Source organism: Tasmannia lanceolata, unplaced genomic scaffold, assembly GCF_043159265.1.
Source record: "Tasmannia lanceolata isolate RefF3 unplaced genomic scaffold, GAP_Taslan_0.1 ptg000003l, whole genome shotgun sequence".
Lineage (NCBI taxonomy): Eukaryota > Viridiplantae > Streptophyta > Magnoliopsida > Canellales > Winteraceae > Tasmannia > Tasmannia lanceolata.
The window spans coordinates 18,492,187-18,509,351 of record NW_027518680.1 but is presented as its reverse complement, the minus strand read 5'-3'; the positions used below and the strand labels follow the sequence as shown (position 1 = coordinate 18,509,351).

Sequence of the window (17,165 nt, the reverse complement as noted above, 5' to 3'; positions counted from 1 at the left end):
TAGCGGTTTCAAGAGTAGAAACTCGATTGAACTCCTCGGGAGATAAGGCACAAATCAAGGCATTCATTGTTTTTGCATTGATAGTGGATTCTCTTCTTTCATTTTCATCCCATAGTTCCATATCAACACTAGGTTCATTATATCCATTTTGGATACTTCTCCAAACATCAAAATCCAAAGATTTTAAAAACACTCTCATTCTAGCTTTCCAATATGGATAGTTTGAGCCATTGAAGAAGGGAGGTCTAGTGGTGGATTGCCCCTCATTGCTATGAGAAAAGGTTGCCATTTGAATCTTTCCCTTGTAGGTTTTCAAAGAGAATTCCTATGTAAGAGCCTATGCTCTGATACCAAGTGAAATTCCACTTAGCAACCCAAGAGGGGGTGAATTGGGTTTCTTTTCAAATTTTAAGAATTTTGAAAAGTTAGATTGCACTAGTTTTAGATTGAATAGGAAATCAAAAATAGTATTCAAAGCAATAGTGAAAACTTACCACACAAGAAGAGGTGAAGAGGCAAAGAAGCTTTGACACCAAGATTTTTATAGTGGTTCGGTCTTATCTCAAGACCTACTCCACTCTTCTCAAGTTACTCTCCTTGAGGATTCCACTATCTTCTCCAAGGAACTTAAATACGGCGTTCCTTCCGCCTTGTACAAATCGAGCTCTACGCTCCAAGGGTCTTCTACGGCGCCCTTTGTGCCAAATACAAAGAAGATGAAATGAAAAAGCTTGCTTGCCTCTAGATAGGCTAATTTAAGGTAAAGCTCACTCACTCTCACAAGAACAAGATTGAACAAGTGAAGGTCCTAAGGTCTCTCAAGAATAATCTAAGGTAAATGGCACAAGAGAGAGATGGAGAGTGAAGATCTTCAAGAGAAGGAGAACAAATGACTTTTTGTGCTCTTGAAATCTTTGTAATGTCCTTGGGTAGAAAACCCAAGAGTCCCTAAGTTCATATAAATAGAGGGGACAAAAAAAGACAAAATATTCGCACCCCAACGGTCGTCTCGGACTCCGGGCTCGGAGCTCCGAGCGGCTAATTTTTTTGAACCTGGAACAATTCTCGGAGCTCCGAGAATATTCTCGGAGTTCCGAGAAGCCTACGGCCAGCAGATTTTCCTTATATTTTGCTGATTTTGTTTGGGCTTTTGGAACTTTGATTTTTCAAGATAAATGGAGTGTCATGAGGGTCCAACAATGTTGAGACACCACTATGAACATTCACAAACCCATTAAATTCTATCTAGGTTGATTTTAACTCTCCTTTGTGCCATAGACCTAGACTAAACATTGAGGACCGTTTACATTCTAAATTTACTTGGTCTTCAATCTTGTTGGCACCTTGTAGAGGCCTTGACATGTCTTCACTCAACTCCATTGATGCTTGAGTTGATTTGCCATTCTTGTGCTTGAGTTCAACCTCGAGTTCAACCTTGAGTTCAACCTTGTCATGCACTCTTGAGGATGGTACACTGTGAACATTATAACTTTGCCAATGGAAATCATTAGTGTATAAAACCTTTAAAACAAATTTAGTTTGTTAATCATCAAAACAATTCAATAGGAGTACTTGTTGAACCCTTGGGCTAACAAAGGTATGGGGACTTACCACCATATGCATCATTCTTACCCGATAATCCGGTCTTCAATTTCAAAAGTTAACTCTATTGAATTTCTTTTAAATGGCTCATTTAACTCTATATTAATGTGCAAACTATATGACATGCATCCTAAGATCTAATTTCAATGCATTTCCTAATGCGTATTTTGATTTTCTTAATTCGTTTGGATTCAATCTATGTGAATGTTCTCCTAAAATTCTAATTTGAGGAAAATTTTATATATTTTGTTAAGAATTTATAAAAAAAAACTAATATACAAAACCCCACCATTTGTGGTGGGGCCGACTCGTGCTCGGTATGCCATTCGAAGCATCCAAAGCTGCCTACGTATCCAAGCCTCACTGGAATCAGAGTCGATCGTAGTTCGGTGGCCTAAACTAAGCTATATGTCTAAGACACCAATCTAGACTGGAATGACTGTTTCAACAGTTTAAGAGAGATTATTTAGTTCAAGTTGAGTAGATTTTATTATCCTAGGACTACATCTAAGATGCTATATGGTCCTATCTAAGTTCCTAAAGGGGCTCTAAAGGTTCCTACGAAGGAGATACCGTTATCCAACGGTTCCAAAAGCATGGATCAAATGATCTTAATTTATAAGTTCATGATTTTTAATTTTTTAAAGATTTTCAATTCCTAACATCTAAGGAGTACCAATGGCTCTATTATTGGCAAGTTTCAGCCTCGAGTTGCATTCATGGAAGGGAATCGTGCTTTCTACCCTTGCATAATTTAACACGTAAGTTATAGTATGTTATTGCCTGGCATATTTCTCAGGATTTCCGTGGACAGTGGATCTCGGAGACAACAACATACTATAATTTAAATGCTCAAATTATTAAGGATTGATCACAATTAAGATACGATTATGAACGCAATCTTGGCGATTAAACTATCATAGCATTGCAAATTTACAAAGGAAATCAATGATTCCTAAGGTTTCTATTTCAATAGTTTAAAGATTGAATACATGATGTGATATTAGAATTCTCTGAAAATTTTAATAGCAAATTGAATTTATTTCGATTTTATTAAGGATTTCAAAATTTTAAGTTCAGATTATAGATTTACACATCAACGTACAGTAAATCTATTCGGATTAAGCTAAAATTTTGACAGTAGCTTTGGCTTCACCAAATAAGATTACTGTAAAATTTTCATTGATTATAAATATGTTTTGCTATCAGTGTTACAATGTTGAAGAGTTCTGTACATATTATAGATTTAAATAGCAACTCATAGCAAATCTAATCTAAATAAGTTCAAATTTTTACAGAAACTTGATCTTGATCAGAGAAGGTTACTGTACAATTTCTATGAATAGTAGATGTGATTTACTATCAATTTATTTATTTTAAAAATATTTGTGTAGAGTATGAATTTAGAAAGAAACACATAGTAAATCTAATCCAAATCAATCCAAACTTTGTGAAAACATGTAGTTCCAGCAGTAAATCTTAATAAAATGTTTTCAGAATTTTGCATGGCAATTTGCTATTTGTTTTCTATTAAATATGGCATGCTTGATTTGGCATAAAAAATCATAAACAAGTATCTAACAGTAACCAAAAATCTTAAAAAATTCACAGGAGATTAGATCAAGTCTTAGTTACTTCTCATCAAAATTTCATCTCAAGAAACTCTATATATTTTTTGAAAATTAGTTTTTTTCCAAACATACTCGTTGGATGAAATAAATTTTTAAACCCCTAAATAAAATCCAAAATTGTTCAAAAAATTCGTACTGTTTTAGAACCTTAAAAGTCTGTTATGTTTAGATTTTCATTGATTTTTGATCTGTTTTGACATCTTTTTAAATTCGACCTTTAGAATTTTGCCCCTTTAAAGGTAAAGTTCAAAAGGTCAAATCATGGTAAAAGCGAAGTCAAAATTTCTGAAAATTCAAGATTTCTATGCTTTTTAATACGTAAAAGACTCAGAGATTGAAAAATTCAAGAAATTTCAAAGGCTTATTAAAATTGCTTTGTAAAGTAGATTTAAACCCTCTTAATTTCAAAAATTACATTTTAAGATTAAAAAATAGATTTTCCAAGAAAACATTTTAGATTATGAAATAACCTAAACCTGATCTCATCTCCTCAAAATTTCACATGCAAACACTTTCATCTTCATAGCTTTTCAAAGAAAATCACAAATTCAATCCTAGCATGCTTCTAGTTTAAACTACATGAAAGAGGGTTTTAGAAGACCAACCTTGCTAGCTCTCCTTGTCTCTAGGGTTAGTAATCCTTGGATATACGCTTTGACTTACCCTTTTAATAGCAAAGAAAACCCCAAAGAATAATAATATAGCCTCTAATGTTGAATATGTTGAATATATGAAAGCACGTTGATCGCGATCCTTGTGTTTAGGGTTGGTGATCCGAGATATACACTTTGTCGAACCCTTTAATACGCTAAAAAAGATCCAAAGAACACTCTAATAATCCTTGATTATATGATGCCTTGAGAAGAAGAAGAAGTTCAAGAACCCCTTTTGTGAAGAACACTTGAGAGAGAGATGAACACACTTGAAGAGTGAAATGAATTCCAAGGACGAAGAGAGAGGGATGAATTTTCTAGAGCCCTTCGTGATTGCTAATAAACTTCAAAACACCTAAAATGAGGTGAAATTCACCATAAAATGTAAGAATACCTAACCTAATGCAGATGACTGACACAGACCAAACAATCCTTTCACTTTTTAAAGTGTAGTAAAATGGGCCCCTCTTTGGTAGAGACGACATAGTCATTGAATACTAAAGTAAAAGTGACATAGCCATTTTGCGTAGCTTTAATTAACAAAAGATTCACTACACCCAAAGCAACCTCAATGCTTCCTATTGCAAGACCCTAGATGAAGTCCTAGAATTTTGAGAAATTGGATTATTCGGATGAAATTCTATGTCATAGAGATACTATGCTTTTTCTCTAGGGCTGAAGAAAGAATCTTTTTGGTTTAGAAGCTCCTGCGCTTTTACTCTAAACCAAAAGGAAGAAGAATATCTCGATTCAGAGGCACTTTCGCTTTTTTTCTAAAAAGAGGAGAAATGGAAAATGGAATTTTGATCCAGAGGCACTTTCGCTTTTTCTCTGAAAGGAAAATAAATTTTCAATCCAGAGGCACCTTCGCTTTTTCTCTGAAAACATGAGAAATGGAAGATGGAATTTCGATCCAGAGGCACTTTCGCTTTTTCTCTGAAAGAAAAAGAAATTTTCAATTCAGAGGCACCTTCGCTTTGTCTCGGAAAAGAAGGGAAAATGAATTTTCAATCCAGAGGCACCTTCGCTTTTTCTCTGAAAAGAAGGGAAAAGGAATTTTCAATCCTAAGGCACCTTCATTTTTTTTCTGAAAAGAAGGGAAAATGAATTTTCAATTCAGAGGCACCTTCACTTTTTCTCTAAAAGAAGGGAAAAGGGATTTTCAATCCAGAGGCACCTTTGCTTTTTCTCTGAAAAGAAGGGAAAAGGGATTTTCAATCCAGAGGCATCAAAGGGGAAGTTTTTTAATCTTTTTACATTTTATGCAATGTTACCTGAAGGCATCAGGTCCTAACCCTGGTCTAGCGGAGTGGAGAGAGGATCTCGACTCATGACTTGCTTGTGTACCTAAAACTGATCGCAGCCATTGGAAGATGGACTACGGCCTAATCTAGACACAAATGGGTAGGATATCCTAAACTAGGCTCACACACGTGATGCACGTGTGTTCGTATACTTTATGCATATGTGGGGTAATCTAGGGGTAAGGCCAAGAGTTCCCTTAGCACGAATCCGTGCTCAATATACTGTACCAGTGTCCGGCGTATCAGTACGTGAACAAGAGATCCGTTTACGCACCATAAAGGTACTAGGCTAAGAGTGGAATGCTTCTCTAGCACAGAGGCACCAGGTGATGAAACCCAGTCAACCATACTAGATAACACTCAGTATTCCTAAAATAGGACTTGTGTACATGCGAGATGCAAGGGTTTAGATGCAAGTGATGTAAGTGTGTGAAATAAGTTTGCGCAATCTATGATGCCTTCAGGTTTTGTTAGATTAAGTTTGCAGTATAATGTGATAAGAAAATAAAGCATAACAAACAAACTAATCAAGCAAAGAGCAACAGAAATATATAAGATAGAGTTTTTATGAGCCAATTAAACTAAATTCAAATGAGTTATCCTTTAAATTTTTAATGAAGTTAGGTGGCCCCCAGCAGAGTCGCCAGTCTGTGGAACCCGATCCTACGAGAGGGGCACGACGCGTGACCCGCCTCTCTTGGTCTCTCGTACCCACGCGAATGGCGTGTGCCGTTTTTTATTATTGATTTAATTCATCTTTTCCGTGAACTTGGGATCACTAAAGCAATCCGAATTTCACACAAAAGAGAATGACAGAGTCGCCACCTAGATGAGAGATCGATGACCCATAATTGACCAGAAATCTAGATTCGTTACCTAATTACGAGAATTGAAGGTATGTGGAGTTACCACCACATGCACCATTCTTGCCCGATAATCCGATCTTCAATTTCAGAAGTTAACTCTCTTGAAATAGCTCATTTAACTCTATATTAATGCTCAAACTATATGACATGCATCCTAAGATCTAATTTCAATGCATTTCCTAATGCGTATCTTGATTTTCTTAATTCGTTTGGATTCAATCTATGCGAATGTTCTCCTAAAATTCTAATTTGAGGAAAATTCTATATATTTAGTTAAGAATTTATAATAAAAAACTAAAATACAAAACCCCACCATTTGTGGTGGGGCCGACTCATGCTCGGTATGCCATTCGAAGCATCCAAAGCTGCCTACGTATCCAAGCCTCACTGGAATCAGAGTCGATCGTAGTTCGGTGGCCTAAACTAAGCTATATGCCTAAGACGTCTAAGACACCAATCTAGACTGGAATGACTGTTTCAACAGTTTAAGAGAGATTATTTAGTTCAAGTTGAGTAGATTTTATTATCTTAGGACTCCATCTAAGATGCTATATGGTCCTATCTAAGTGCAAGACATTCCTTAGACTAATGCAGGTGAACCTACATCCTAGGTAACTAGGCTTGTCCTATGAGAAAAAGGGTAATTAGTATAACTAGATCTATGACTCAATTGCTAATAATAGCAACCGGTCGTGATGAGGCTGGACTTCCTATTTCTATGACACCTTAAGACCTAAATCGTGACGTAAGTGTTCCTAAATGGGCTCTAAAGGTTCCTACGAAGGAGGTACCGTTATCCAACAGTTCCAAAAGCATGGATCAAATGATCTTAATTAATTAAGTTAATGATTTTTAATTTTTTTAAGATTTTCGATTCCTAACATCTAAGGAATACCAATGGCTCTATTATTGGCAAGTTTCAGCCTCGAGTTGCATTCATGGAAGGGAATCGTGCTTTCTACCATTGCATAATTTAACACATAAGTTACAGTATGTTATTGCCTGGCATATTTCTCAGGATTTTCATGGACAGTGGACCTCGGAGCCAACAACATACTATAATTTAAATGCTCAAATTATTAAGGATTGATCGCAATTAATATACGATTATGAACGCAATCTTGGCGATTAAACTATCATAGCATTGCAAATTTACAAAGAAAATCAATGATTCCTAAGGTTTCTATTTCAATCGTTTAAAGATTGAATACATGATGTGGTTTTAGAATTCTCTGAAATTTTTTATAACAAATTGAATTTATTTCGATTTTATTTAGGATTTCAAAATTTTCAGTTCAGATTATAGATTTACACATCAACGTACAGTAAATCTATTCAGATTAAGCTGAAATTTTTACAGTAGCTTTCTCTTCACCAAATAAGATTACTGTAAATTTTCATTGATTATAAATATGTTTTGCTATCAGTTTTACAATGTTGAAGAGTTCTGTCCAGATTATAGATTTACACAGCAACTCATAGTAAATCTAATCTAAATATGTTCAAATTTTTACAATAACTTGATCTTGATGAGAGAAGGCTACTGTAGAATTTTCATGAATAGTAAATCTGATTTAATATCAATTGTTTTATTTTAAAAATATCTATCTAGATTATGAATTTACAAAGTAACACATAGTAAGTCTAATCCAAATCAATCCAAACTTTGTGAAAGTATGTAATTCCAGTAATAAATCGTAATCAAATATTTTTCAAAATTTTCATGGCAATTTACTATTTGTTTCCGATTTAATATGGCATGCTTGATTTAGCATAAAAAATCATAAACAAGTATCTAACAGCAACCAAAAATCTTGAAAACTTCACAGGAGATTAGATCAAGTCTTAGTTACTTCTCATCCAAATTTCATCTCTGGAAACTCTATATATTGTTTGAAAATTAATTTTTTCCAAAGATACCCCTTGGATTAAATAAATTGTTAAACCCCTTAAATAAACTCCAAAATTCTTCAAAACATTCGTACTATTTTAGAACCTTACAAGTCTATTATGTTTAAATTTTCGTTAATTTTTGATATGTTTTGACATCTTTTTAAATTTGATATTTAGAATTTTACCCCTTTAAGGGTAAAGTTCAAAAGTCAAATCATGGTTAAAACGAAGTCAAAATTTCTGAAAATTCCAAATTTCTATGCTTTTTAATACGTAAAAGACTTAGAGATTGAAAAATTCAAGAAATTTCAAAGGCTTATTAAAATTGCTTTGTAAAGTGAATTTAAACCCTCTTAATTTCAAAAATTGAATTTTAATATTAAAAAATAAATTTTCCAAGAAAAAATTTTAGATTATGAAATAACTTAAACCTGATCTCATATCCTTGAATTTTCACATACAAACACTTTCATCTTCATAGCTTTTCAAAGAAAATCACAAATTCAATCCAAGCATGCTTCTAGTTTAAACTACATGAAAGTGGGTTTTAGAAGACCAACCTTGCCAGCTCTCATTGTCTCTAGGGTAAGTAATCCTTGGATATATGCTTTGACTTACCCTTTTAATCGCAAAGAAAACCCCGAAGAATAATAATATAGCCTCCAATGTTGAATATGTTGAATATATGAAAGCACGTTGATCGCGATCATTGTCTCTAGGGTTGGTGATCCGAGATATACACTTTGTCCAACCCTTTTATACGCTCAAAAAGTTCCAAAGAACACTCCAATAATCCTTGATTATATGATGCCTTGGAGAAGAAGAAGAAGTTCAAGAACCCCTTTTGTGAAGAACGCTTGAAAGAGAGATAAACACACTTGAAGAGAGGAATGAATTCCAAGGACGAAGAGAGAGAGGGATGCATTTTCTAGAGCCCTTCGTGATTGCTAATCAACTTCAAAACACCTAAATTGAGGTGAAATTCATCCTAAAATGCAAGAATGCCTAACCTAATGCAGATGATTGACACAGACCAAACAAATCCTTTCGTTTTTTAAAGCGTAGTAAAATATGGGTGTCTACAATTCCAAATTGCTTTCGCATAAACAAAGAATATGATTTTTGCCTTATTTTAACGTCATTAGGGTAATAGAAGAAGAAACTTATTCTCTTTTCAGGAACACAAACAAGGATAATTGTCCAAAAAATCAAATCTTCGGAAATTAGAGAAGAAAATTGTTTTCTTTCATAATTCACTAAACCCTCTCCCCTAAACTTATTATATTTGGACCATAAACATTCCAAAGAACTTTTAAAATTAATTTGTAATTCTAAATGAAACAAATGAAGAAAAATAAAGGCTTAAAAATTAAGATTTAGAAAAAATATTCCACTTTGACAGACTTTGACACTTTTGATGATAACTTTTCGAAGAAAACTCTGATTGAACTGCTTTTTATTTTATTAGAAATTATACTAAAAAATCTGTCAGTTAGTATATCATATGATATGTTTTGACAAAGATATCATGTTTAAAAAAACAAAATAAACCTTTCATAAAATTTTGTACTGAACTTTCAACATATCATATTGTACAACATGTTGAATGGACTGAATGGATCGACTATGAAAAGATATGCAATAAGAATCATCTAAATGAGCTAGGGAGAAACAAGACCGAATGGATTGTGTAAGCTCTATTGAAATACAAATAAGTGTGTGTGTGTGTGTGTGTATATATATATAGAGGAAAGTGTTGGTGAGCTTAAGCGCCCCAATCACATGGGTCCCACATTTTCTGTGGTGATCCAAACCATTCATTTGCAAGGCCCTATCATAGATAGGGTGTGTACCAAAAATCAGCTCCATAGGATCATCCTAACCCCTCCATTTGTAGAGGACAAAATGGGCAGATTTGTGGACAAATAATGTCTGTCCATTTTGACCTCCACAAATGGATGGGTTAGGATGATCCTATGGAGCTGATTTTTGGTACACACCCCATCTATGTAAGGGCCTTTCAAATGAATGCTTTGGATCATCCTAACAAAGTAGGCCCCAATGTGATTGGGCGCTTAAGCTCACCATAAGTTTGGTGAGCTTAAGCTCACCAACACTTTCCTCATATATATATATATATATATATATATATATATATATATATATATATATAGAGAGAGAGAGAGAGAGAGAGAGAGAAGGGTTTATGTGCTCGAGCACAGAAACAGGGTGGGGCCACATTTTGGGTGGGATCCAAAGCATTCATTTGATGGGCCCTTTCATGGGTAGGGTATCCACCAAAAATCAGCTCCATTGGCCCCACAAATGGACACCTTATGGTGATCCAATGGAGATGATTTTTGGTAGGCCCCCCATCCATGATGGGTCCTTCCAAATGAATGGTTTGGATCACCCCCCAATGCGCCCCTGTTTTTGTGCTCGAACGCAGATAAGCTTATCTGCGCTCGAGCGCACAAACCATTTCCTCATATATATATATATATATATATATATATATATATATATATTACCCTTGAACACTTCAATGACACTTCATTTACCATGGCACACTGATTTTGATTTCCACATTGCAAAAAAGAAAGAAACTATTTTCTTAAGAAAAAAATTCAGTAAGAAATATTTTTTTCCTGCAATCCAAGCAGGTCATGACATACATAAATTTCGATGGAAACAACTGAGGATACTCTCAATTCTTGAAGATTAGCTCTTTGTTTTGTTTGTGCTACTTGTATCTGATATTTGTTCCCCTGATTTGATTTTGGTACCTATTTCTTTATTTTTGACTTCTCTCGTTGGCTATAAAGTCAAAATTGTTGGTATCATATTGTTATTTTTGCTAGTTTGAACCCACGACATGATAAATCAAAACTCAGATTAACTTGTACAATATGTAGAGCAACTTCGGACCGGTTGAGGAGATTGGCGAAGCTGTGACGGTTAAGTGTATAGAAGGGGAGATTCCCATTGATTTTCCTGAGGGTGTTTACATAAGAAATGGTACGTAAATGCTCTTTATGCTATGCTTTATTCAGGTCTTGTTACATGCAACACATCATGGATTCATTTATATGATATGCAAATTCAAACTATAAGATAAATTTTAAAAAATACAGCAAAGTAGCATAACAAACCCCTTCCCACCTTGATGAAACTTTACGTTTCAGATGATCGATCGCTAAGAAGATATAAACAATTACTTTCTGAAGATTCTTTCAAATTTCATAACAAAAACCCTAAACGACTCGATGCATCTCCACACTTTCTAGCTAGAATTTCTTGTTACAAACCCCAACATTTCTTTTAATTTAAAATTCTTCTAAGTTGGATTTTTTTTCATATTCTAAATTTGTGTCTTTAAACTGTAAGATCCCACATCGAAAAGGGAGACAAAGTTCCTGGGCTATATATGTGAACTCTGCTTCTTCATGTGTAGATGCGTTTTCAACATCTCCAAGGGGCGAGCCCCGTGGAGCTGGTCAGGCATGGTTAGTGCTGTTGGAAAATAAAATCGGGGAGGGTGTAAGACCCAGAATTGGACAATATTTACATAGCGAGTCGGGCGTCACACCTACTATCATAAATCATGCAATGATAGAGTTCTGTTAATAATTCTACAAATGGGGTCATAACTTTGCTACCAATTGCAGGCCCAAATCCTCTCTTTGGAGCCCTGCAATTGACAGAGTCAGTGTTTGGAAGATCAAGTCATGCATGGGTTGAAGGTGAAGGAATGCTTCATGCCTTATATTTGAAAAAGGACGCTCATGGAAATTGGAATATCTCCTACAAGAACAAATATGTTGAATCCGATACCCTTAACATTGAGAAAAAAAGAAATCGACCCACTTTTCTTCCTGCTTTAGAAGGGGAATCTCCAGCTATTCTGGCAGCTTATTTGCTAAACCAGGTAGGAGGTCACTACCACCACGCAATCAGATTGGCTAGAAAGAATATGAAAATAGAACTACATTGTTATCATCTGTAGTTATATGTTTCTACTTAGTTATATTACTTTCTATAATCTCTTTCTTTATCAACAGCTAAGATTTGGCAAAGTAAACAAGGATCTTGCGAACACCGCCATTTTTGAACATGGTGGAAAATCCTATGCAATTACAGAGAACCATTTACCACTCGAGGTAGACCTCTTGAGTCTCAAAACACTGGATAGCTGGGATATCAATGGGGCTTGGGACCGCCCTTTCGCTGCCCACGCGAAGGTCCTTTATTTGCCCCTAAAGTATTACTGCATTTTTTAAGCATAAAATGATCCCTAGTTAATGTTCTAACTATGTTAATTATTCAATTTACATGGAATAGAGAGCTCCTGGAACAGGGGACCTTGTTATACATGGGGTTGATGGAAGGGAACCTTACTTTGTTGTAGGTGTTGTCTCAGATAACCTCTTCATTTTCACGAGCATATGCTAGACATGTTGGTTCATGGGAAGGGAAAGATTTAGTATAGAAACTTGAACAAAATATGAAAATCAAAACAAAATTCTGCATTCGTTGGTTTGATTAGTTGTTATGTTTACAGGTGATGGAAAGAATCTAGTACATAAAGTGGACCTTAAATTCAAGAGAAATAGCTTTGTACATGACATAGGGGTTACAGAAAGGTAAGATTAATTTCCATGTCATTCTATTAGGTGCTACAGCTTGAAAGTTTTGTAAGAAAGTATGCAGACGAATACTAATCTATTGGTTTTAATGGATAAATGTATCTTACGATATCTATGACCAGGTACCATGGCTCCACAATGTACATAGGTAATCCAATGCTGTACGCAGGTGGCGATTTTTGTGGCAAAATATGAAAATCACTAATTTAGTTGGAGCACAATTTAAACCTTCTTCAAGATAGACAAACTTCTTTTGTAGATTATCAATATATATAATTCAATAATTCTATCCATGCAGCCAATGGATTGCATCTCTCTGTCCGAAAAGACGTAATCAAGTACTAATCCATTTGTTCTCTGCCTCTCAGGTACAACATAATCATGGATTTTCCACTTATTATAGACATAGATAGGGTCATGAAAGGAGGCTCGTAAGTATTTGCTGCTTAATCAAGATTTATATGTAATGTAGTTAAAACCATCCATTCTTGAATTTTTCTGACCAAATTTGGTTTTCATATCATAGATTAATAAAGTTTGAGAAAGAAGCTTACGCAAGAATAGGGGTAATGCCTCGCTATGGAGATTCATATTCAGTTAAATGGTTTGAGGTAGAACCACACTGCACTTTTCACTTGCTGAATTGCTTTGAGGAGGGAGATGAGGTAATTAACTACAAAATACCTTTGGCTAATGTATTATTACTTCATTCACTTCCATGTATTGGAAGTTCTCGATAAAATAAATTAGCTACAATGGAAAAAACAGCCTTCTTCTTTCTGTAATGCACTAGTAAGAGAGAGGTAGAACACAAGAATATTGTAGAAAAGATATTTAATGCACGTTAAATTTTTAACCCGAAACAGGTTGTGGTGAGGGGATGCCGAGCTCATGGGTCAATCATACCAGGCCCAGAATTTGGTCAGAATAAATTTGAATGGTTCTCTAAAGGATTTAAGCCTATTGCTATAAGTGAGGAAAATTCTGATCATTTCACAGAAGATGGATTTCTTTTCTCTCGCTTGTATGAATGGAGATTAAACATGGAAACAGGGGTAGTTAAAGAAGAAAATATCACAGGTACTGAGTTCTCAATGGATTTCCCTATGATCAATGATAACTTCACTGGTTTACATAACAAGTACGGGTACACCCAAGTTGTAGATTCCATTGCAAGCTCTAGTTGTGGTGAGAAAAAAACTCACATCCTCTTGGAATTTCAATTTTCTTGTTCTTACTTTATAGTGATTATTTAGTTGAGCAGGAAGCGCTTACTACTTAATTGCAGGGTTGTCTAAATATGGGGGGCTAGCCAAGTTACACTTGGATGAACAGGATAATAAGATTCCTAAAGTAAGGAACTCTTATGCCTCAGTAAAATTGTAGCCATGTTTTTGTTTATTTATTTTGATATTTTATAGGATTTAGAGTTTAGAAGCAATTGAGCGTAATAATTACATCCATTAGTTTGAAGAGTTTCAGGCTATATTATATTAAAATGCATACATTTTAACCAAAATAAATATTATGTACTCCGAAGTAGGGAGTGTCATCCATAGACTTTCCAATCCTTGTAATTAGTGCATCCTTAAGACAAAATCATTGCATTTCAAATTAAACTTTTTTTTATTTTACACCATGAAAAGGGTTTTTATATGTACATCATGTTCATGGATGTGATTCTCCGACTTTTAAATTTTTTTTTTATTTAGCAGAAAAAGAAGAAAAGGTGTTTATCAATTCTTGTGTACTAATAATGAGAGTTTTTGAATCAGAGGGAGAAAGATTCTAGAGTGCAGATAAAGGTGGGCTACCACGCATTTGAGGAAAATGAATTCTGTTCAGGAGCTGCCTTTGTTGCCAGGAATGGAGGTCTCGAGGAAGATGATGGTTGGTTAATATCTTTTGTTCATAACGAAGATGATAACATATCTCAAGTAAGTTATCATCTTGAGATATCTTTTGTTCAAGGCATATTTGAATTCATCTTAAAAGCTAGTTATGTTAATATTAGTTATAAACAATGCTCCCTTCTAGCAGGTTCACATAATTGACACAAAGAAGGTTGTTGGTCACACAACTGCCAAAATTGCGTTGCCCCAGAGGGTGCCATATGGATTTCATGGCACTTTTATCACGAATCCAACTCAAAGCTAGCAAATGTTCGGACTGTTCTCCATCTTGAATGGAAGAATTAAACTTTCGGAGAACTTGAATGAATTCTTGATCAAGTACCAGTATATGTTGGGAGATTATTTCAGTTATTTAGCCTTGTTTAAGTGTTGATAGTTTAGTTTTTTACATTTTTCTTTTGATGTAATGTATTTTTGTTATTTACTTTATTAGGATGATATCCATCATAGATAGCTCTGCCTTTTATATTAGTAGGATGGGGCCATCATGATGGCTCTAGTTCTAAGCTTTATTATTAAGATCAAGTTATATATACATACATACACACACACACACACACATATATATATATATATATATATATATAAATATTTATGATAAGATTAATTAAATGTTAGACAAACTAATCAGCAAAAAAGGAAAAAATTCAAAAAGGAAATTAAAAGTTAGACAAACTAATCAGCAAGTAAACCAATGAGTCCCATAGTGAAGGGATTGGGAGGCTCATAAGGTATACTGCATTGTCATGCTTCTAAAAAAACTCATCATATTTAAAAAGCATATAAAAAATTAGAATATCTTGCAGCATTTTCTAAGTATTTTTATGTACTTTTTAAAAGATATTGCCAAAGTTTTGAAATCCTATTAAAAAACTTTAGAATAGTGACCCACAGTTTGAAATCCCTCTCTCAAGGACAAAGCTCAGCTTGCAAAGGTAAGCAAAAATTTCTCACAAATTTAAGCTTTCAAGATGTTCTCTTCCAATATCTCTGCAATCACAAACAATATGGTTGGGGAAAATAGAAATGGAAAAGAATAGGCATAAGAAAATGCTAACAGAAGCTATCAAACTACTGAAGGACGACAGGCTATGCATTACTATAGAGACAATAGATGCAGAAATGGGTTAAATTTCCTCAGCAGCTGTAAACAGGATTTTGTACCACTAGTGGCAACATGCGCAAGTCCTAACAGGATTTTTTTTTTTGCTCTTAAGAGTTTGAAAGTTAAGTACAACTATGGGGGCAATAGACCTTGTGAGCATATCACAAAGATCCATATAAGTATGAATATATAACTATTTGGCTCTCCCCCTATGAATTTGACAGTGGCCCTAGGTGAAACCTATGAAATAGGGCATGACAAGGCAGAATGATTGAAAAAGGTGAATGATTTAAACACTTGGGTTTCATTGACAATTTTTAAAGCAAGTGAATTTCTACCTGAGCAAGAATATGCTCAAATCTATGATATAACCGTTTGGGTTCACAAGTTGCTTCATATGGGGGTTTTCTTGTGACAGGGTAGACAAGTCTCTTCATGAGCATGAACATGCTCAAAACTATAAAATAACTTTTGAGTTTAAGTTGCTTGCCATTTAAAAGTTTCATATGAAAGTGAAAACTCCCCCTAACTATGTGCATCTAATCTAAAAGTAAAAGATCCAAGCACATAGGCCCCACAATTTGAACGTAATCACTTTTAAACCACTCAGTAGTTGCTCCATTCACAATTTGATAATCACAATTTGAATGTGAATGGATGATTATTAGACAAGACACGATAATGAGTAGAGTACAGTCTAATAACCACAAGGATACAAGAGAATGAACAACAAAGGAGAGCACATCCATGGCAACCAACAGATCATGTATATATATAAAGCAGGATGAAGCTTCATATACATGATCAAACGATGGAAGAGACACACCCTCTTCACATCCTGTCACAATATCATTAGAGATGAATAAATGAGTGTGAGGAACATAAACTCATCACCATAACAATGGATACAATATCACAGTCTCTGAATCATGAACCAAAATTATCACAATATCCATAACCATGCCATACATGACATGTCCATCCATATACAAAAGAGACTAAAAAGCCCTTACTGGGCACCATCATCATCCATCACAAAATATAAAACCCACATTGGGCATCAAGCCATAATATCCACAAGCCCATTCTGGGCATATACATCCAGACATGAAAGCCCACATCGGGGATAAACATCATCCATGAAGAGTAAATATAAACATGGTCCAAAAACCCAAACTGGGCAAGAGAAGGAATCACAACGATGATCAAGCAGCAAAAAGATGTAATCAACTGCAACTGCTGCCGAGAAGGTGCTGGTCCATCTATCAGTGATGAGGAGGAGTCTTGGAATAGTATCTAGTGGTCTAACTCCTTTGATAAGCTCGCATCATCTCAACATGCTGATATGCTTGAACTCGTAGCATCTCAGCATGTTCCTCTGTTCGAGTCTGGCCGTGGGCAACTAGAAGCTCCATCATCTGAGTATGATTAGTGGCTCTCTGACTCTCGGCAGTCGGGAATCCAGTAGAGAGGGTATCAAGTCCAGAGGAGAGGGTGTCGAATCTAGTGGTGAGATTTTCTAATCCAGTCCTCAGGTTTCTAACATCTCTCG

General features: G+C 35.0%; 1 protein-coding gene across 1 annotated transcript in view; it reads left to right on the top strand.

The window, feature by feature from the left end:
- Positions 1-14,752, top strand: part of LOC143866541 (carotenoid 9,10(9',10')-cleavage dioxygenase 1-like) — a 48,365-nt gene extending 33,613 nt beyond the window's left edge. The window contains exons 3-13 of the mRNA XM_077375996.1: positions 10,865-10,967; positions 11,618-11,877; positions 12,011-12,190; positions 12,291-12,366; positions 12,508-12,592; positions 12,964-13,026; positions 13,122-13,260; positions 13,462-13,783; positions 13,884-13,948; positions 14,371-14,532; positions 14,636-14,752. Of these exons, the coding sequence (XP_077232111.1) occupies positions 10,865-10,967; positions 11,618-11,877; positions 12,011-12,190; positions 12,291-12,366; positions 12,508-12,592; positions 12,964-13,026; positions 13,122-13,260; positions 13,462-13,783; positions 13,884-13,948; positions 14,371-14,532; positions 14,636-14,752 (1,572 nt within the window). The remainder of the gene's footprint in view (positions 1-10,864; positions 10,968-11,617; positions 11,878-12,010; positions 12,191-12,290; positions 12,367-12,507; positions 12,593-12,963; positions 13,027-13,121; positions 13,261-13,461; positions 13,784-13,883; positions 13,949-14,370; positions 14,533-14,635) is intronic.
- The last annotated feature ends 2,413 nt before the right edge of the window (positions 14,753-17,165 follow it).